Genomic DNA, 22,171 nt, shown 5'->3' on the forward strand with positions numbered 1-22,171 from the left:
TAATCACTGATAAATCCAAACTGAAGCAGACGGAAAACACAAAAAGGGGAAAAAACAAGGGCTCAGCGCCCATACCCGGCCAAATCCATGACACTACTAGTCTATAAAGTGTTCACAGACTGCACCTCACTACCTAGCTGACCTAATTAAACACTATGTACCATCCGGGCCTTCAAGTCCAAATTTAAGATGCTTTATTGAGCCTGGTTCTGCTGGAGGTTTCTTCCTGTTAAAAGTTGTTGTGTGTTGGGGGGGGCGTGGCTGGATGTTTTGGTGTTCTTTTCTTTTCTTTGCTCTCCAGGTGGCATGAGGGCTGATTTGTCTGTGAAGAAGGTGCTGGCTGAAGAGTCTTCACCCTCATCAACATCATGGAAAGCACCTGTGCTTGGTGCTCACGTGCAACCTGGACGACTTGCAGCTGAAGCAGATAATTGGATGGCGTTCTGCATTTAAGTCATGTGTGATTCAAGCAGAACTGCCGGGAACTCGACCTTGTGACGTTCGTTTGTGAGACGCTGAGGACCGCGCCTGGGTTTGACACATCGAGCCCGTGAAGCAGGGAGGGGTGAGGACACATGCTGTCAGCACACACGAAAGGTAATTAAGTGTTTAAGTACTTGTTGATAGTAACTTGGTGTTTGTTACACAGTGTACTGGAATTGTAAAGAGAATTGCGTAGTTGCTTCTCACTGCTGTGGCGTGAAGGATAAGTGATCCTCCACTTGTTGTGAGAGGCTGCTCATTTGCATAAAGTAAAAAAAAGGACACTGACCTGAGCGTGTGTGCTGGCAGCGTGTGTTTATTGGAAGATATAGTTGTATCTGTTGATTTACCTCACCGTCTCTTTGCTTCACAGAGAATCAGTTTGTCGTGTCCACCTGGGGGGTGTTTGGCGGTGGTAGGAAGTCCAGGAGCGCCGGCTTTAATCCTTGCGGGCGCTGGAGAGCGAGCCGCGGATCACTCCACCAGAGGGACGTTGTTTTTTTATGTTTTTACACTTTTAAACACAGGTGTATAATAAATAGTTTTTGTTTGGAACCGTTTTCTGGTTATTTTTAGCGCTGGGTCCTGTCTGACGCAGGTTCGCTCCTCAATCCGCGTCGACACATAACAAAAAGGGAGTTTTTCCTTCCCACTGTAGCCAAGTGCTTGCTCACAGGGGGTCGTTTTGACCGTTGGGGTTTTTATGTAATTATTGTATGGCCTTGCCTTACAATATAAAGCGCCTTGGGGCAACTGTTTGTTGTGATTTGGCGCTATATAAATAAAATTGATTGATTGATTGATTTATTCTCCCTTTCGTATGGCTAGCATACTGGCATAGTATGGAACTATGATTCCCATTCTTTTAAATTCATTTTATTAGTAATGGAACTGGTCTTGGCCTCAATTTGATCTAAATTCTGGGTCTGGTAGTGAAGCTTTGGGCTAGCAGCTGGCGAACACATTAAGGTCCTGTCACAGCTTGACGATTTAGTCAGCGTAAGCCAATCGTATTAAAAATGCTGGCATAAGTCCAGGACGTTAAGGGTAAGTTTTTTAAAGTTAAGAGCATGTTGAAGCTTGCTGAAACACACTGAAGCTTGCTGATGTTCGTGTGCCAGCGTGTGACTCACACGTCCGGGACATGTGGACATAAGTTGTAGGTAAGTTATGTGATTGTTGGCAGACATTTATTGTAATTTACTCATAAGTCTAAATCCGTCCATTAATGATGGACACTGATTGGCTGAAAGCTGCATTCTCATGCAAACAGACTGTTTCATTTACACACGGAGTAAATCTGACCTGTTCATTTAAGTCCAGTTCACCATCACAGACGGACACGAATCCACATAAAGCTCCTGATTTTTGAAAATGACGTCAGAAAATCCTTTAATTTGTGGCTGGAAATGCAGCATCTTAAAACAAGTCCCTCTGTGGATTTTCTGCTGCAGGTGCGTCTCTCAGCAGATGTCGCGCTCTGAACACACAGAAGCGCTGGGATGATTTGAACTTTTAAAGCATCGTCGCTGTCAGTGTGATCATCAGATGACCTGATTAATCGATCACGGTGATCACAACTGATTAATGCGCTGTAACTCTTTAAAGCATCATCGCCCAGTGTGATCATCAGACGACCTGATCAATTTATCAGTGTGATCACACGTGATTAATGTACTGTAACTCTTTAAAGTGCTGTCGCTGTCGGTGTGATCATCAGACAACCCGATCAATCAGGGTGATCACACCTGATAATGCACTGTTTAAACATTTAAAGCGCTGTTGCTGTTGATCACACAGGACCTCATTCAGATCACACCTGATCACAGTCAACTGGCGGTTTAAGTTTAAATCATCACAGCATCTCATTCAGACAGTGACGGTGCTTTAAATGTTTAAACAGTCACAGCGCTCCAGTGATTCACACCAGCGTTTCCCACAGCCAGTCCACTCATCAGTTTTCTGTACACAATGAAAATGGTCCACCAAGATAAAACATGAAAATAAAAAATAAAATAATGTTAAATTACTCTGTATCTGACCCGGACCACACTATGAAGTACCGACCAGAACCACTGGGGCTGTTGGCATCCACAGGCTAAGTCGTCAAGGTGAGACAGGGCCTTTAGTATTTTCTCTGTTTTCCTGTGGACTTACTGCTGATGAATTATACCTTAGGTGTAGTTTTTCTGGGAGACTGATTCTGCTCTTTCTCTCTCTGTCCAAGGTACAGATAGCAGGAAGACTGCTGAACACAGTATACTGGACAGACAGTCTGCATTTGGAATGGACATTGCCATGACTGCTGGATGACCCCCACCTGTGGCATAACCATCTGCATGGACTTCCCATTAAATAGTTACATCGATTCTTATTATGTCATGTTGTTTTCTGTTTGTTCAGCTTTGTTAAACTTTGTAAAAACCTTGTACCTGTTAGCATGGCCCAAGCAGAGGGTCACCCCTTTGAGTCTGGTCTGCTTGAGGTTTCTTCCTCAGAGGGAGTTTGTCCTTACCACTGTTGCTCTGGGTGTTAGTAAGGTTAGACCTTACCTGTGTGAAGCGCCTTGAGGCAACTTTGTTGTGATTTGGTGCTATATAAATGAAAATAAATTGAATTTTATTTTTGATATCAAACATGAAGCTCAGTTTATGGTTGTCATGGAGTCCATCAGGTCAATCTTTTCCATTTCTTAAAAATTATTAACATCCAGTTTTACTCACATCTACTTTGAGGCTCGGGTCCAATGGGATCGGGAGCAGCAGATCATGGAAGATCACTTTGTTCTCCATGTCAGTTCTTGTGTTCTTGCTGTTTCTGTTCAGACAAAAACAAGATCAAAATCCTTTCAACAGTCCTGACAAACCTTTTATGAATCATTCAGAAGCAGGTTTCAGCTTCTCTGGTCCTTTTCCAAAGTCTTGCTTTGGGTTTCATCTGAACCTTTAGAGTCCAAAAGGTCACATTTTTGTATTGTATTTTGCATCACCGCTCTTAGCTTCATAGTGGAGTTGAGTGGAGAAGGACATTCTTTCACCAAAACAGATCAAATCTAGGCTTGCACCTCAGATGCACCTTCTGGCAATTTGAAGCTGAACGTCCAAGTCTTCTTTTTAATGAAACCCTCCTCTGTACCACTTCATGATGAAGCTGTACACAAGCTTCTTCCAGCTTAGACTTTTAAGTAAAATCAAGCGTTACCCGCCCCCAAAACAGCTGGAACAGGTTGTGCACGCCTTGATCACGTCTCGTTTAGGCTACTGCAATTCTCTGTATGTTGGTCTTAATCAGTCGTCTCTGCATCGCCTCCAGATGGTGCAAAATGCAGCTGTATGTCTGCTCACTGGAGCCAAACGGCACCAACACATTTCTCCTGTTTTATCTTCACTGCACTGGTTACCTGTTGCTTTAGAGTTGATTTTAAGATTTTGTTGCTTGTTTTTAAATCAATTCACGGTCAAACCCCATTCTATTTATCTGATATGCTGTCACTGCACACTCCAGGAAGAGCTCTGCGCTCCGCAGACCAGAGTTTACTGGTCTGTCCCAGGTCTAAGCTAAGGACCGGGGGAGACAGAGCCTTTGCTGTTGTGGGGCCCAAGCTCTGGAACTCTCTGCCATTAAATGTCTGACTGGCTCCTTCAATTGACTCTCTTAAGACTCTTTTAAAGACACATCTTTTTGCACTGGCTTTTAACACAAGATGAGCTGAACACTGCCACATCTTTTATTGTTTTGTTGATTTATTTTGTTCTTGTATTTAACTAAATATAATTTTAATTCCTTTTATTGTACAGCACTTTGGGGCAGTGTTGACTGTTTCTAAATGTGTTTTATCCAATCCAATCCAATCCACTTTATTTATATAGCACATTTAAACAACAGAACAGTTTCCAAAGTGCTGCACATAAAAATGATTATACAACTATACAAAACAATAAACCCACTCAGATACTAATAAATAAATAAACATAAAAACAATAAAACAATAAATAAATAAAACTCTAGGCCAAAGACAACAGAGGACCATACAACTCATGCAGAGCTAAAAGCCAGAGAATAAAAGTGGGTCTTCAGACGAGACTTAAAACACTCCACTGTGGGGGCTGTTTGAACGTGGAGAGGCAGAGCGTTTCAGAGTCTGGGCCCAGGCACAGAGAAGGCCCTGTTCCCCCTGGTCTTAAGTCTGGTCCTAGGCACCACAAGCTGGAACTGGCCCTCAGACCTCAGAGCACACGCTGGGGAGTAAATTTGGAGGAGGTCTACAATATATTGTGGGGCCAGTCCATTTAAAGCTTTAAAAACAAATAATAAAATTTTAAAATCAATTCTAAAATTAACAGGGAGCCAGTGCAAAGACGCAAGAATAGGTGTAATATGTTCATGTTTTTTGCTCCCAGTTAAGAGGCGTGCAGCAGCGTTCTGGACTAACTGCAATCTGTGAAGTGTATTTTGATTAATTCCAAAAAAAAGTGAATTGCAGTAGTCCAGGCGTGAAGAAATAAAAGCATGCATGACGCGCTCCAAGTCAGAAAAGGATAAAATTGATTTAATGTTGGTTAAAAGACGAAGCTGATAAAAGCGGGATTTAACAACCGCCTTGACCTGCCTGTCCAGTTTAAGATCAGAGTCAGATCAGAATGTATTTATAAATAAACATGACCTGTTGTGTGGGCCGCTGAAGAGGAGGTACTGCTGGCCCACCACCACAAGATGGCGCCCTGCTTGAAGTGCGGGCTTCAAGCACGAGAGGGCGTCGGAGCGACCAGGAGTGACAGCTGTCACTCATCATCCGTACCAGCTGTCACTCATCCACTACTCATCACCACCACCATAAAGGCCGGACTGCAACTCCACCTCCCCGCCGAGAAATCAGCTACCAATCAGGTAATTTCTCTGCTGACTCAAATCACTGAGTGATAACCTGAACTTCTTTTGCAGCCGTTATCCTGTGGTGTTCTGCCTTATCTGTGGGATTGGCGTTTGGTGTGATCAGCGACGGCTTCGCCTCACACCCCAAACCAAGATAAGTGGTTAAACAGGAGCTGCACGAGTGCGTGATTGGAGGTGGAGGTTCTCCCTCCTTTACTGAACACTGACTGTGGGATTATTGAGTGTGCGACCTCACACTCATCAGGACTGTCTCTGTTCTCTGCCAGCAGTACCGGGTCTGACTGCTGAAGACAGCGGCCACCTGGGGCGCAGGGCTTGGCGGCTCCGGTGTTCTTCAGCTCCGTTGGTGGTGGAAGCTGTGTGGATCCGGCTTCTCTCTCGCCAGGCGTCTTCTATCGTCGAGCCTGCCCACACGTCACCTGGTGTATGATTGACAGTCACTATATTGTTATTGTCTGTACGTCGTTGTGTGATTCACAACATTAAATTGTTACTTTTTGGCTTATCCATTGTCCGTTCATTAACGCCCCCTGTTGTGGGTCCGTGTCACGACACTTTCACAACAGGATTTCTCGGCCAGCGACATGGATCCCGAGGGGCGTCAACCATCGCTTGAACAGCCAATGGGAGAGCGAGGTGCACAGGCGCCAGCAGGAGGCGTGTTGGGTGAGCTGCAGCACATCTTAACCGCCTTTACCGCTCGGTTGGACTTAGTTACCGAGCAGAGCAGTGTTCTCAATCGTAGGATGGAGGCTCTCACCGCCCAGGTGGAAGCGCGTGCTCAGGGCGCTGCTGCAGCACCTCCTCCTGCTGACCGTGTGCCAAAAACAGACATTCCGCTGGTCGTTCAACGAACCCCCCCACCGTCCCCTGAAGCATACATAAGTCCTCCGGAGCCGTACGGAGGCTGTGTGGAGACGTGCGCTGACTTCTTGATGCAGTGCTCGCTCGTCTTTTCACAGCGTCCCGTCATGTACGCAGCAGACGCCAGCCGGGTGGCTTATGTGATCAATTTGCTTCGAGGAGAGGCACGCGCCTGGGCTACGGCGCTTTGGGAGCAGAATTCACGGCTCCTAACGGTTTATAGTGAGTTTGTGAGGGAGTTCTGACAGGTGTTCGACCACCCTGATAGAGGAGAGACCGCTTCAAGTGTGCTGCTGTCGATACGGCAGGGGCGTCGGAGCGCAGCGAAGTATGCAGTCGACTTCCGCATCGCTGCAGCGCGAGCCGGCTGAAATGCTGTTGCGCTCCGCGCCGCCTTTGTAAACGGACTGTCTCTGGTCTTTAAGGAGCACCTGGTGGCGAAGGACGAGCCGCGGGATTTAGATGGGCTTATCGACCTGGTTATACGGTTAGACAACCGACTAACGGAACACCGACGGGAACGAGATGAGAGGCGTGGCCCGGCACAGGCCGTCCCTCTTCCTCCCGGGTCCGAAAGGAAGCCGACTTCCCCACGCTCCACTGCCAGGGCTCTCCACGTGACAACAGCTCCCCCTGCTGACGTTGCTATGGAAACGAGCAGGGCCAAAAAACGATCAGATCAGAGACAAAGGAGGCTGATCCGTGGAGCGTGTTTTCTCTGCAGCTCTCCCGAGCACATACAGAGAGAATGCCCCAAACGGTCAAAACAACAGCACTCGTCCTTAGAAACTGGGCTAAGGGTGAGTCACAACACCCACGTGGGGAAACCCCGACGATCTGCACGAATCCCAGTCATGATCCTGAGTGGGGATCTAACCCTTCACGCCCCAGCATTGGTGGACACGGGGTCGGAGGGGAATCTGCTGGATAGCAGATGGGCAAAGGAGGTCGGGCTCCCTCTAGTGGCCTTACCATCACCATTGTCGGTGCGGGCGCTAGATGGCACCCTTCTTCCACTAATCACACACCAGACACAGCCAGTGACGTTGGTGGTGTCTGGGAATCACAGGGAGGAGATTGTGTTTTATGTAACACCTTCTACCTCCCGAGTGATTTTGGGTTTTCCAAGGGTATTAAAACACAATCCCCGGATTGATTGGCCGTCTGGGGTTGTGGTTCAGTGGAGCGAAACCTGCCACCGGGAGTGTTTAGGATCCTCGGTTCCACCCGGTGTGACAGCTAAGGAGGAGGTTTTAGTCCCCCCCAATCTGGCGGCGGTGCCAGCCGAGTACCACGACCTTGCTGACGTCTTCAGCAAGGATCTGGCACTCACGCTGCCCTCGCACCGTCCGTACGATTGTGCCATTGATTTGATACCGGGCGCTGAGTACCCGTCCAGCAGGCTGTACAACCTCTCACGTCCGGAACGCGAATCAATGGAGACCTACATCCGGGACTCGTTAGCTGCCAGGTTGATCCGGAACTCCACCTCCCCGATGGGTGCTGGTTTCTTTTTTGTGGGCAAGAAGGACGGCGGACTCCGTCCATGCATTGATTACAGAGGGCTGAATGAGATCACGGTTCGCAACCGATACCCGTTACCTCTGTTGGATTCAGTGTTCACGCCCCTGCATGGAGCCCAAATTTTCACGAAATTGGATCTTAGGAATGCTTATCACCTGGTTCGGATCCGGGAGGGAGACGAGTGGAAGACGGCATTTAACACCCCGTTAGGTCACTTTGAGTACCTGGTCATGCCGTTCGGCCTCACCAATGCGCCTGCGACGTTCCAAGCATTGGTTAATGATGTCTTGCGGGACTTCCTGCATCGGTTTGTCTTCGTATATCTAGACGATATACTCATCTTTTCTCCGGATCCTGAGACCCATGTCAAGCATGTACGTCAGGTCCTACAGCGGTTGTTGGAGAACCGGCTGTTTGTGAAGGGCGAGAAGTGTGAGTTCCACCGCACTTCTTTGTCCTTCTTGGGGTTCATCATCTCCTCCAACTCCGTCGCCCCTGATCCGGCCAAGGTTGCGGCGGTGAGAGATTGGCCCCAACCAACGAACCGTAGGAAACTACAACAGTTCCTCGGTTTTGCAAATTTCTACCGGAGGTTCATCAAGGGCTACAGTCAGGTAGTTAGCCCCCTGACAGCCCTGACCTCCACAAAAGTCCCCTTCACCTGGTCGGATCGGTGCGAAGCCGCGTTTAGGGAGTTGAAACGCCGGTTCTCGACTGCACCGGTTCTGGTGCAGCCCCATCCCAAGCGCCAGTTTGTTGTTGAAGTGGATGCCTCTGACTCAGGGATAGGAGCCGTGCTGTCCCAGAGCGGGGAGTCCGACAGGGTTCTCCATCCATGTGCCTACTTTTCCCGCAGGTTGACCTCAGCTGAACGGAACTATGACGTCGGCAATCGGGAACTTCTTGCGGTGAAGGAGGCTCTTGAGGAATGGAGACACCTGTTGGAGGGAGCATCGGTACCATTTACGGTTTTCACGGACCATCGGAACCTGGAGTACATCCGGACCGCGAAGCGTCTGAACCCCAGGCAAGCCCGCTGGTCCGGATCACCTACCGCCCCGGGACAAAGAACCAACGATCTGACACCCTGTCCCGGGTGCACGAAGAGGAGGTCAAGACCGAGCTGTCAGACCCCCCTGAAACCATCATCCCCGAGTCCACTGTCGTGGCCGCCCTTACTTGGGACGTGGAGAAGACCGTCCGGGAGGCCCTGACACGGAGCCCGGACCCGGGGACAGGTCCGAAGAACAAACTGTACGTCCCACCAGAGGCCAGGGCTGCGGTCCTTGACTTCTGTCACGGTTCCAAGCTCTCCTGTCACCCAGGGGTGCGAAGGACCGTGGCAGTGGTCCGGCAGCGTTTCTGGTGGGCGTCTATGAAAGCCGACGTCCGGGAGTATGTCCAGGCCTGCACCACCTGTGCCAGGGGCAAAGCTGACCATCACAAGGCCCAAGGCCTCCTCCAGCCTCTGCCTGTGCCTCGTCGCCCCTGGTCTCATATTGGCCTGGATTTTGTCACGGGCCTCCCGCCGTCCCAGGGCAACACCACCATCTTTACGATAGTGGACCGGTTCTCCAAGGCGGCCCACTTCGTGGCCCTGCCAAAGCTCCCGACGGCCCAGGAGACTGCAGACCTCCTGGTCCACCACGTCGTGTGTCTGCATGGGATTCCATCAGACATTGTCTCGGATCGTGGTCCTCAGTTCTCCTCCCAGGTCTGGAGGAGTTTCTGCAGGGAACTGGGGGCCACCGTCAGTCTCTCGTCTGGGTACCACCCCCAGACGAACGGGCAGGCAGAGCGGACTAACCAGGAACTGGAGCAGGCCCTCCGCTGCGTGACCTCCACGCACCCGACGGCCTGGAGTGACCATCTGGCCTGGATCGAGTACGCTCATAATAGCAAAGTCTCATCTGCCACCGGCCTCTCCCCGTCTGAGGTGTGTTTGGGGTACCAGCCCCCATTGTTTCCACTGGTGGAGGGAGAGGTCGGGGTGCCCTTGGTCCAGGCCCATCTGAGGAAGTGCCATCGGGTGTGGTGTACCGCCCGCTCTGCCCTGCTCGGAGCCCGGACGAGGGCTAAGGCCCATGCAGACCGCCGGCGTTCCCCGGCCCCTGCATACCAGCCCGGGCAGGAGGTTTGGCTATCCACTAAGGACATCCCCCTGCAGGTGGAATCCCAGAAACTTAAGGACAGGTACATCGGACCATTTCCAATACTCAAAGTCCTCAGTCTGGCCGCAGTGAAGCTGAAGCTGCCAGCTTCACTGCGGATACACCCCGTGTTTCATGTGTCAAGACTCAAGCCCTGCCATACCTCACCACTGTGTGCCCCGGGACCAGCGCCGCCTCCTGCCCGGATCATTGACGGGGAGCCCGCGTGGACGGCACGCCGGCTCCTGGACGTCCGTCGAAAGGGCCGGGGGTTCCAGTATCTGGTGGACTGGGAGGGTTATGGCCCCGAAGAGCGCTCCTGGGTGAAGAGGAGCTTCATCCTGGACCCGGCCCTCCTGGCCGACTTCTACACCCGTCACCCGGACAAGCCTGGTCGGGCGCCAGGAGGCGCCCGTTGAGGAGGGGGTCCTGTTGTGTGGGCCGCTGAAGAGGAGGTACTGCTGGCCCACCACCATAAGATGGCGCCCTGCTTGAAGTGCGGGCTTCAAGCACAAGAAGGCGTCGGAGCGACCAGGAGTGACAGCTGTCACTCATCATCCGTACCAGCTGTCACTCATCCACTACTCATCACCACCACCATAAAGGCCGGACTGCAACTCCACCTCCCCGCCGAGAAATCAGCTACCAATCAGGTAATTTCTCTGCTGACTCAAATCATTGAGTGATAACCTGAACTTCTTTTGCAGCCGTTATCCTGTGGTGTTCTGCCTTATCTGTGGGATTGGCGTTTGGTGTGATCAGCGACGGCTTCGCCTCACACCCCAAACCAAGATAAGTGGTTAAACAGGAGCTGCACGAGTGTGTGATTGGAGGTGGAGGTTCTCCCTCCTTTACTGAACACTGACTGTGGGATTACTGAGTGTGCGAACTCACACTCATCTGGACTGTCTCTGTTCTCTGCCAGCAGTACCGGGTCTGACTGCTGAAGACAGCGGCCACCTGGGGCGCAGGGCTTGGCGGCTCCGGTGTTCTTCAGCTCCGTTGGTGGTGGAAGCTGTGTGGATCCGGCTTCTCTCTCGCCAGGCGTCTTCTATCGTCGAGCCTGCCCACACGTCACCTGGTGTATGATTGACAGTCACTATATTGTTATTGTCTGTACGTCGTTGTGTGATTCACAACATTAAATTGTTACTTTTTGGCTTATCCATTGTCCGTTCATTAACGCCCCCTGTTGTGGGTCCGTGTCACGACACTTTCACAACATGACCTTAACCTAGTTTTAAAGTACTGCATTAATTTTGAAGGTTTTAGCATTTAGACACACATGCTGCAATGCATTATGGGAACATTAGTTTCCTGACACTGGTTGCTTGGTCGGTAAAACACATATTACTGAAATGTGTGGTGGGTTTTACAAATAAATCTGTATTTGTAAACATTTTTTCATTTGTTAAAAAGGGCAATTTGAAAACTGAAAATTCTGTTTGTTAAGTTGACTGGGGGCACCAAGGGGGAGGTCACTGGGGCACTTAGGTTGAAAGTGTATGTGCACCACACACACACACTCACACACTCACGGTCAGCCTCATATATTAGATCCCGACCCGCTCACTGGAGCCCTTATTTTCACAGTTCATGTGGTACTCAGGTCAGGTAGCAGCATCACACTTTACTTACTATGTAGTGGCGGCTGGCTCGGGTGCACTTTGATTAGAATCCGAACGGGCCAGTGTGCACCGTGTGCAAGCTAAGGAGCACATTTTTTCAGCTAAAATGTCCCTGCTGTGTGCCAGAGCGCTGCAGCGATCTGACCTGCTGTCACCTTTTATCATCATTCACAAATTGCTCTGTGAAAATGAATGATGACAACATCCACACAATGAAACGCAACTTACTACACCTTAACTAAAGGGACATGAACTATGCAATGACATGGATAAAACCCAGCTCTGTTACCTGTGTGTAGAGCAGGTAACTCAGCTAGTACTTTCTATCTTCATTGATGCTAATTTTTCCATCTTATCCTGTTACAAAACATATTTTCTGTCAGGGTTCACCCCTGCTTGGGTCAGGGTTTATGGCTTTCTATGTCAGTCTTTCCTTTGTTGATTCCTTTTGGTCTGTTTTTTGGTCATCTGTTTTTTTTTCTTTTGTCACAGTTTGTAGTTTCTGTTCTTCACACTGTAGCCACGTGTTTAGCACCAGTTGTGTTTTGTTCAGTCTTTGATCCTCTGTCTTTGATTTCTGATTCATGATTGCTTAAGTATCTGGTTTTACTTGTCATGTTTGCCATGTTAGTCTTTGTGTGTATTATTTGTGTTTTATACTCTCGCCACATATTGGTTCTGTTCTAGTTTCAGCCTTTGATTTTCTTGTTGCTTTCTTTTCGTTTTTTTTCCATTTGTCGTCTAGTCTGATTCTTTTCATGTGAGATTCCATTCAGCCTTTGGTTTTTGTGTTTCTTTGTCTGGATATTTTATGATTGTTAGTTTGTGGTTTTTGGTCACACCCCTGCTGTCACTGCACTCTCTTGTCTCTCTCTCCTCATCTTTGTTCTCATGTATTCACACCCTGTCTCTCCCTCTCATCACTGCACTCTCTTGTCTCTCTCTCCTCATCTTTGTTCTCATGTATTCGCGCCCTGTCTCTCCCTCTCATCACTGCACTCTCTTGTCTCTCTCTCGCCTCATCTTTGTTCTCATGTATTCACGCCCTGTCTCTCCCTCTCATCACTGCACTCTCGTCTCTCTCGCCTCATCTTTGTTCTCATGTATTCACGCCCTGTCTCTCCCTCTCATCACTGCACTCTCTTGTCTCTCTCTCCTCATCTTTGTTCTCATGTATTCACGCCCTGTCTCTCCCTCTCATCACTGCACTCTCTTGTCTCTCTCTCCTCATCTTTGTTCTCATGTATTCACGCCCTGTCTCTCCCTCTCATCACTGCACTCTCTTGTCTCTCTCTCCTCATCTTTGTTCTCATGTATTCACGCCCTGTCTCTCCCTCTCATCACTGCACTCTCTTGTCTCTCTCTCCTCATCTTTGTTCTCATGTATTCACACCCTGTCTCTCCCTCTCATCACTGCACTCTCTTGTCTCTCTCTCCTCATCTTTGTTCTCATGTATTCACGCCCTGTCTCTCCCTCTCATCGCTGCACTCTCTTGTCTCTCTCTCCTCATCTTTGTTTTCATGTATTCACGCCCTGTCTCTCCCTCTCATCACTGCACTCTCTTGTCCTTCACCTGTACTTCCTCTTCTCTGTTGGCCACACCCCATTTTGTTTGTCGTCTCCTCGCCCACTCGTCACTGCACTCTCGTCTCACACAGCTGTTTCTCGTCTTTGTTTCGTCTGTCCACACCTGTTTCACGTCACGTCCTAATTATCTACTGTGTATGTAAGTCCCGTGTGTTTTGTTTGTTGTTTTCCTCGTCCTCGCCCTTCTTGTCACAGTCTCTTGTTTTCACACCGTGCTCGACCTCGCTTTGTTTTTCTGGATCTGGATTTTTGTCGTCGCCCTTGTTACTCCGTTTTTCCGTGTTCCTGAACCCCGCCTGTTTTTTGACCATGCCTCTGCTTTCACCTGCCTGTACGTCTGCTACGCTGGCTGTCATTCTGTGGATCGAACCACCTGCCTGAATAATTGATAAGGCCTTTTTATTCCATCGCCTGTCCGTCTCCTCCTGTGCCCAGCCTCCCTGTGAATCATGACATTTTCATACCATGTGGCTGATCCACAGTGCTACAGTGTTCACTACCTACCTTTAAATTATTTATCTGACTTCATAAGAGATGTGAAGGTTTTCTTCTTTTTTTTTTAATTGATTACAGAGCAGATGTTATAACGTCATGGTGACTGCATGCTGACATGTTTCTTTCAGAGGAGTTTGGTGGGAGCTTGAACGGTCGGCTCTCAGAGTTCCCCAACACACACACGTATGTGTGGATTAGTTTTGAGGGTATTTGGTTCACCTAGTTTTTGTAGGTATTGGGGTGGGGGTAATACCAGACGTGTTCAATCAATTTTATTTATATAGCGCCAAATCACAACAAACAGTTGCCCCAAGGCGCTTTATATTGTAAGGCAAGGCCATACAATAATTACAGAAAAACCCCAACGGTCAAAACGACCCCCTGTGAACAAGCACTTGGCGACAGTGGGAAGGAAAAACTCCCTTTTAACAGGAAGAAACCTCCAGCAGAACCAGGCTCAGGGAGGGGCAGTCTTCTGCTGGGACTGGTTGGGGCTGAGGGAGAGAACCAGGAAAAAGACATGCTGTGGAGGGGAGCAGAGATCGATCACTACTCAGTGCATCATGGGAACCCCCCAGCAGTCTAAGTCTATAGCAGCATAACTAAGGGATGGTTCAGGGTCACCTGATCCAGCCCTAACTATAAGCTTTAGCAAAAAGGAAAGTTTTAAGCCTAATCTTAAAAGTAGAGAGGGTGTCTGTCTCCCTGATCTGAATTGGGAGCTGGTTCCACAGGAGAGGAGCCTGAAAGCTGAAGGCTCTGCCTCCCATTCTACTCTTACAAACCCTAGGAACTACAAGTAAGCCTGCAGTCTGAGAGCGAAGCGCTCTATTGGGGTGATATGGTACTATGAGGTCCCGAAGATAAGACGGGACCTGATTATTCAAAACCTTATAAGTAAGAAGAAGAATTTTAAATTCTATTCTAGAATTAACAGGAAGCCAATAAAGAGAGGCCAATATGGGTGAGATATGCTCCCTCCTTCTAGTCCCTGGTCAGTACTCTAGCTGCAGCATTTTGAATTAACTGAAGGCTTTTCAGGGAACTTTTAGGACAACCTGATAATAATGAATTACAATAGTCCAGCCTAGAGGAAATAAATGCATGAATTAGTTTTTCAGCATCACTCTGAGACAAGACCTTTCTAAATTTAGAGATATTGCGTAAATGCAAAAAAGCAGTCCTACATATTTGTTTAATATGTGCTTTGAATGACATATCCTGATCACAAATGACTCCAAGATTTCTCACAGTATTACTAGAGGTCAGGGTAATGCCATCCAGAGTAAGGATCTGGTTAGACACCATGTTTCTAAGATTTGTGGGGCCAAGTACAATAACTTCAGTTTTATCTGAGTTTAAAAGCAGGAAATTAGAGGTCATCCATGTCTTTATGTCTGTAAGACAATCCTGCAGTTTAGCTAATTGGTGTGTGTCCTCTGGCTTCATGGATAGATAAAGCTGGGTATCATCTGCGTAACAATGAAAATTTAAGCAATGCCGTCTAATAATACTGCCTAAGGGAAGCATGTATAAAGTGAATAAAATTGGTCCTAGCACAGAACCTTGTGGAACTCCATAATTAACCTTAGTCTGTGAAGAAGATTCCCCATTTACATGAACAAATTGTAATCTATTAGATAAATATGATTCAAACCACCGCAGCACAGTGCCTTTAATACCTATGGCATGCTCTAATCTCTGTAATAAAATTTTATGGTCAACAGTATCAAAAGCAGCACTGATGTCTAACAGAACAAGCACAGAGATGAGTCCACTGTCTGAGGCCATAACAAGATCATTTGTAACCTTCACTAATGCTGTTTCTGTACTATGATGAATTCTAAAACCTGACTCAAACTCTTCAAATAGACCATTCCTCTGCAGATGATCAGTTAGCTGTTTTACAACTACCCTTTCAAGAATTTTTGAGAGAAAAGGAAGGTTGGAGATTGGCCTATAATTAGCTAAGATAGCTGGGTCAAGTGATGGCTTTTTAAGTAATGGTTTAATTACTGCCACCTTAAAAGCCTGTGGTACATAGCCAACTAATAAAGATAGATTAATCATATTTAAGATTGAAGCATTAAATAATGGTAGGGCTTCCTTGAGCAGCCTGGTAGGAATGGGGTCTAATAGACATGTTGATGGTTTGGATGAAGTAACTAATGAAAATAACTCAGACAGAACAATCTGAGAGAAAGAGTCTAACCAAATACCGGCATCACTGAAAGCAGCCAAAGATAACGATACGTCTTTGGGATGGTTATGAGTAATTTTTTCTCTAATAGTTAAAATTTTATTAGCAAAAAAAAAAGTCATGAAGTCATTACTAGTTAAAGTTAAAGGAATACTCGGCTCAATAGAGCTCTGACTCTTTGTCAGCCTGGCTACAGTGCTGAAAAGAAACCTGGGGTTGTTCTTATTTTCTTCAATTAGTGATGAGTAGTAAGATGTCCTAGCTTTACGGAGGGCTTTTTTTTTTATAGAGCAACAGACTCTTTTTCCAGGCTAAGTGAAGATCTTCTAAATTAGTGAGATGCCATTTCCTCTCCAACTTATGGGTTATCTGCTTTAAGCTGCGAGTTTGTTAGTTATACCACGGAGTCAGGCACTTCTGATTTAAAGCTCTCTTTTTCAGAGGAGCTACAGCATCCAAAGTTGTCTTCAATGAGGATGTAAAACTACTGACGAGATACTCTATCTCACTTACAGAGTTTAGGTAGCTACTCTGCACTGTGTTGGTATATGGCATTAGAGAACATAAAGAAGGAATCATATCCTTAAACCTAGTTACAGCGCTTTCTGAAAGACTTTTAGTGTAATGAAACTTATTCCCCACTGCTGGGTAGTCCATTAAAGTAAATGTAAATGTTATTAAGAAATGATCAGACAGAAGGGAGTTTTCAGGGAATACTGTTAAGTCTTCAATTTCCATACCATAAGTCAGAACAAGATCTAAGATATGATTAAAGTGGTGGGTGGACTCATTTACATTTTGAGCAAAGCCAATTGAGTCTAATAATAGATTAAATGCAGTGTTGAGGCTGTCATTCTCAGCATCTGTGTGGATGTTAAAATCGCCCACTATAATTATCTTATCTGAGCTAAGCACTAACTCAGACAAAAGGTCTGAAAATTCACAGAGAAACTCACAGTAACGACCAGGAGGACGATAGATAACAACAAATACAACTGGTTTTTGGGACTTCCAATTTGGATGGACAAACTAAGAGTCAAGCTTTCAATTAATTAATTAATATTAATTAAAGCTCTGTCTGGGTTTTTGATTAATTAATAAGCTGGAATGGAAGATTGCTGCTAATCCTCCGCCTCGGCCCGTGCTACGAGCATTCTGACAGTTAGTGTGACTCGGGGGTGTTGACTCATTTAAACTAACATATTCATCCTGCTGTAACCAGGTTTCTGTAAGACAGAATAAATCAATATGTTGATCAATTATTATATCATTTACTAACAAGGCCTTAGAAGAGAGAGACCTAATGTTTAATAGACCACATTTAACTGTTTTAGTCTGTGGTGCAGTTGAAGGTGCTATATTATTTTTTCTTTTTGAATTTTTATGCTTAAATAGATTTTTGCTGGTTATTGGTGGTCTGGGAGCAGGCACCGTCTCTACGGGGATGGGGTAATGAGGGGATGGCAGGGGGAGAGAAGCTGCAGAGAGGTGTGTAAGACTACAACTCTGCTTCCTGGTCCCAACCCTGGATAGTCACGGTTTGGAGGATTTAAGAAAATTGGCCAGATTTCTAGAAATGAGAGCTGCTCCATCCAAAGTGGGATGGATGCCGTCTCTCCTAACAAGACCAGGTTTTCCCCAGAAGCATTGCCAATTATCTATGAAGCCCACCTCATTTGTTCATTTCTTATATTTATATTCTTTATGTCTTTCTTCTTCTCTACGTATTCAGCCGGACGTAACCTTCAGGTCCGTGACGTCTCTGACTGGGTCGGCTGTGACTGATCCTAATGCTGTCAGAGGGCTGATGGATCCTCAGTCAGTTTTCCAAATTGGAATGTGAAATCACTTAACCACCCAGCTAAGCGTAAAAAGGTACTGACACTTAAAATAACTTAAAACTGATATTGCTTTTGTCCAGGAGACGCATGTGCACCTGTTCAGTATAAAAAAAGACGGTCAGGACGGGTTTATCACTCAAAGTCCAGTCAGTCAAGGGGAGCAGCCGTCCAAGCTGATAAAAACGGACTGTTTACAGCGACCAGTGTGGATCCTGATCCTGTGGGATGCTACGTTATTGTGGTGCGACTAACTTTTCTCATTCCCGGTCGTCTCAGCCAATATTTACACACTAAACTGAGACAATCCAGCATTTTCTCTCGTCTAACAAACATGACAACACTCCATCTTATTCTTGGTGCTGATATAAGTTACATCCTTACTCCTGCCTGAGATCGCAGTTTGTCCAAAAGCACTTCTGTGTCTCGTCAGCACACACCATCCAGCTTTTTCTTAAAACACACGGTGTAGCGGATGTGTAGAGGTTTTGTAATCCCACCTCCAGAGCGCACTCCTCCTTCACCCCAGTTTGTAAGCTACTCTCATATAGATACTTTCTTCTGTAACCAGGTGTGATGATGAAGCCATAGTCATCTCAGGTCTTGGTCCTCCGGCCATGAGAGCTTGTATTCCCAACACACAGCATAGCTGTCACCCTTGGAGACTTAATCCTCTTCTCCAAGCAGAGGAGTCTTTTGTCAGTTTTATCTAATCTGAAATCAAATTATTTCTTGGCACTAATCAAACACCAGTAACGTCCTGTTCAACTATATGGGAATCTCTAAAAGCATATCTACAGGCCCAGATTATTTCTTATTGTGCAAATAATAAGAAAACACACACAGCACACCTTGAATAGTAAACAGGTCAAATGCTGGAGCTGGAGTCATTATACAGCCATCAACCATCTTCTGACATCATGGAAGCCCATCTGTCCTTACAGACCCAGTTTGATATCATATCAATGCAACGTGCTGAATATCTCCTCTCCAAACCCAAACGTGGGGAAAAGATTGGACAAATTCTCGCCCATCAGTTACGACAAAGAACTGCCATTCAGACTCTACCTGCAATCAATGAGGAACAGTGTTTGAAGTGTACAGACGGCCTCAAAATCAATTCCTGTTTTCAAAATTTCTATCAATTATGATACACATCAGAACTCTCAACAATACCCTCTGAGGTGGAGGATTTTTAAAGTTCTCTACATGCTCCATCCTTAGACCCAAACACAACTGATACACTGGAGGAGGACTTCTCAGCCCTGCAGATAATATCTGCAGTCACATCCATGCAAAGTGGCAAATCCCCTGGGCCAGATGGTTTTCCAATAGATTTTGTCAAAATAAATTCTCAGATCAGCTTGCCCCTTTACTACTGTTAGTTTTTGAAGAGTCTTTTAATCTTAAGACCTTACCTCCTACCATGCACTAAGCAATTATTTCTGTAATTCTTAAAAAAGGGGAAATCCCCTCTGGAGTGCAGGTCATTTCACCCAATTTCTCTCCTTAACACTGATGTAAAAATTCTTGCCAAAATTCTGGCACACCGACTGGAGGGTGTCCTTCCTTCCATTATATCACCTGACCAAACATGTTTTTATCAAAAATCAGTACTCGTTTTTCAATGCCAGCTGTCTTTTATAGTCCCTCCCTACCCAGCGTGCCAGAGGTCGTCTCAGTTGACGCTGAAAAGGCGCTCAACTGGGTGGCATGAGGTTATATTTTCAATAGATTGCAGATGTTTGGATTTGGCCAAAGTTCAATTTGACCTCACTGTCTGATCTGTATGTTGACAGCAATTTTGCCTCCTCTGAACATAAATATCATATTCACATATTACATTTTTATAGATATCTGCAGCTTCGAATTTTGTCTTCTCGAACTCAAAATGTTTTCCCTTATGTCCTCCAATTTATCTGTTAGGCTCATTTTTTGATTGTAAACTAGTTAAGAAGTGAACTATAAGCACAATATATGAAATACTGTACTCTCATTACTTGCTGCCTCTAGATTCCCTCAGAAACAACTTGGAGATGGATTTAATTGAACCAATTACAGGAAACACTTGGCACAAAATAATAGAAGGAATCTTCTCTTCTTATCAGGCTTGGTGATGACAACTGGCAGGACACAAATGCAGGTACAAACTCACAGCTCTGTAGGCTTAAATCTTTTACTAGGTTCGTTAGCTGGGGTTGGTACACGGTAAGGCAGTCAGACAGGAGCAAAAGTACAAAAATCATCAGGCTAGAGGCGTGGTCGAGGAAGGCAAGCAGATGGTCAAAAACACGATGAGGCAAAACAAAGCAAAGCAAAAATACAAAAAGGAGCTGGAAAGAAGGCACAAGACGCATCAATCTGGCAAAGGACCAGAGCACACTGTGTCTTAAATTCACCCAGGTGATGAGCTGCAAATCAAAAACAGGTGTGCGGGGAAGCAACCAGAACTGGGGTGTGGTTAGACAGAGGGAAACGCCCACCACCAAGAGAGAGAGACAGAGGAAACCCAAGCAGAAAGAAACAGCCAAAGAACAGACCGAGTACTGAATGCATTGCTGAAATCCTAATGCATCCACAATTTCCATAAATGATTTGCAGAGGGGATCAGAAGGACTCAAGGAACTTTATTTTTGTGCCAACTCACATTTACATGGTAATGGTAAGAAATTAGTACTCAGGTCCTGGTTATTTTTGAAAAGACTTCTAAAAACTATAGATGTGAATATAAACTATTAAAATAAAATAAAAGCCAAAATTAGCCATGTTTAATAACAAATGTAAGTGTGAACAGTGAATAGACTGTTATATTGCACTGGGAATTAAGTGAAAACCAAAATTGTACATGGGAGATTATTGTACATGGGCAATTAAAGTGTTTTTAATGCAGACTGTATGTGAAGGTGTAAGTTCTGTGGAGCACGGCTCGAGTTCAACAGTCTAACAGGCTCAGGAAAGAAGCTGTTTCTGAGCCTGGTAGTTCTACTCTGAATGCTCCTGAGCCGCCTGCCTGAGGGGAGGGGCTGAAACAGACTGTGTGCAGGATGGGAGGAGTCCCTCAGAATGCGTAGAGCCCTTCCCCCGCACCGTGATGAGTAGAGATCTGAGGTGGGGGAAGGCTGCCTCCTACAGTCCTCTGTGCAGCCTTTACCACCTTCTGCAGAGCCCCCCTCTCAGCAGCTGTGCAGCTGCTGTGCCACACAGTGATGCAGGTCATAGGATGCCCACCACTGCACAGTGATAAAAGCTCCTCAGAACGGAGCTCCCAAGTCCAACTCTCCACAGCTTCCTGAGGAAGTAAAGGAGTTGCTGAGCCATCCTTACCAAACGGGAGGTGTTGGCACCCCAGGTGAGGTCACTGGATATGTGCACACCCAGGTACCTGAAGCTGGAGACCACTTCCACAGCTGCTCCTGCGATATGCAGGGGAGGGGAAGGGCACTTGTTCCTCCTAAAATCCACCACCATTTCCTTTGTCTTCTTCACACTGATGCAGAGACTGTTATCACTGCACCAGATGTTCCACCTCCTCTCAGTATATGGACTTGATATGTCCCACTACTGCTGTGTCGTCTGTAAACTTCACTATATGCCAGCTGGGATGTCTCTCTGAGCAGTCATATGTTAGCAGAGTGAACAGGAGGGGGCTCAGTACACAGCCCTGGGGGGGAGCCAGTGCTGAGGGTGATGGAAGAGGAGATGGGCCGGGGGTCATTGGTGCTAAAGTGACCCTGGATTTCTGGGCGTATGTGGCCTTGGCCTTTATGATGCCGGCCTTCAGCTCCTTCCTTACCACTGATCTGGTCGTCTTCCTCTGGCAGTGGAAGTGGGCAGGTATAAGGGTCTCTGAACAGGAAAGAGTTTGTATTTTTTGTGACCTTGATGTTATAGAAGATGAGTATCATTTTGTTCTTTACTGTTCTTTGTACTCTGATTTAAGACTTTGTTTATTTCAATGTGTGCAAAAAATAACATAGATGTGTTTTTGGTTTTCTGAGGAGAAAATCTTGAGTTGGATTTTTGAAAAAGAAACATTTGCTTTTGCTGTTTTTTGTCTGTAAAGTCTGGGAAAGGAGGCAACATGTGTTGTACCCTGAAATTGTGGAACTTGTGACATGTATGTCGTTATCTTGTTTTGGATATGGAGTGTCTTATAAGTGCATGCGGGCTGGGCACCAGTGGCACATGACACTTTAATAAAAATCAATCAGTCAATCAATCAATCAAAACCAAAAAAAGAAATTAGAGACGTCATGTACCACATTGTGCTCTTTGGTGTAGCCCAAACAGCCCCTCCTCTCCCCTTTAGATGTGGTAAAGAACTATACTGTCTTTCTGCTCTCTCCTTGCCAGGACACTGATATTATTGAAATGGAAAGACTCAGCGCCCCAACATAAAGTCACTGGATCAGGGAACTCACATACCACATCAAGTTTGAGATCAGATACACAATCAGAGGGTCTACTAGGAAATTTTATCATATTTGGCAGCCTTGTTTAATATTTGT

General features: G+C 46.4%; 1 protein-coding gene across 1 annotated transcript in view; it reads right to left on the reverse strand.

Moving 5' to 3' along the window:
• LOC117516380 (acyl-coenzyme A thioesterase 1-like) overlaps positions 1-22,171 on the reverse strand; it is a 128,522-nt gene that overhangs the window by 19,840 nt on the left and 86,511 nt on the right. The window contains exon 8 of the mRNA XM_034177351.1: positions 3,207-3,300. Coding sequence (XP_034033242.1) covers positions 3,207-3,300 — 94 coding nt within the window. The remainder of the gene's footprint in view (positions 1-3,206; positions 3,301-22,171) is intronic.

This window comes from Thalassophryne amazonica, chromosome 8 (assembly GCF_902500255.1).
Source record: "Thalassophryne amazonica chromosome 8, fThaAma1.1, whole genome shotgun sequence".
Taxonomy (NCBI): Eukaryota; Metazoa; Chordata; class Actinopteri; order Batrachoidiformes; family Batrachoididae; genus Thalassophryne; species Thalassophryne amazonica.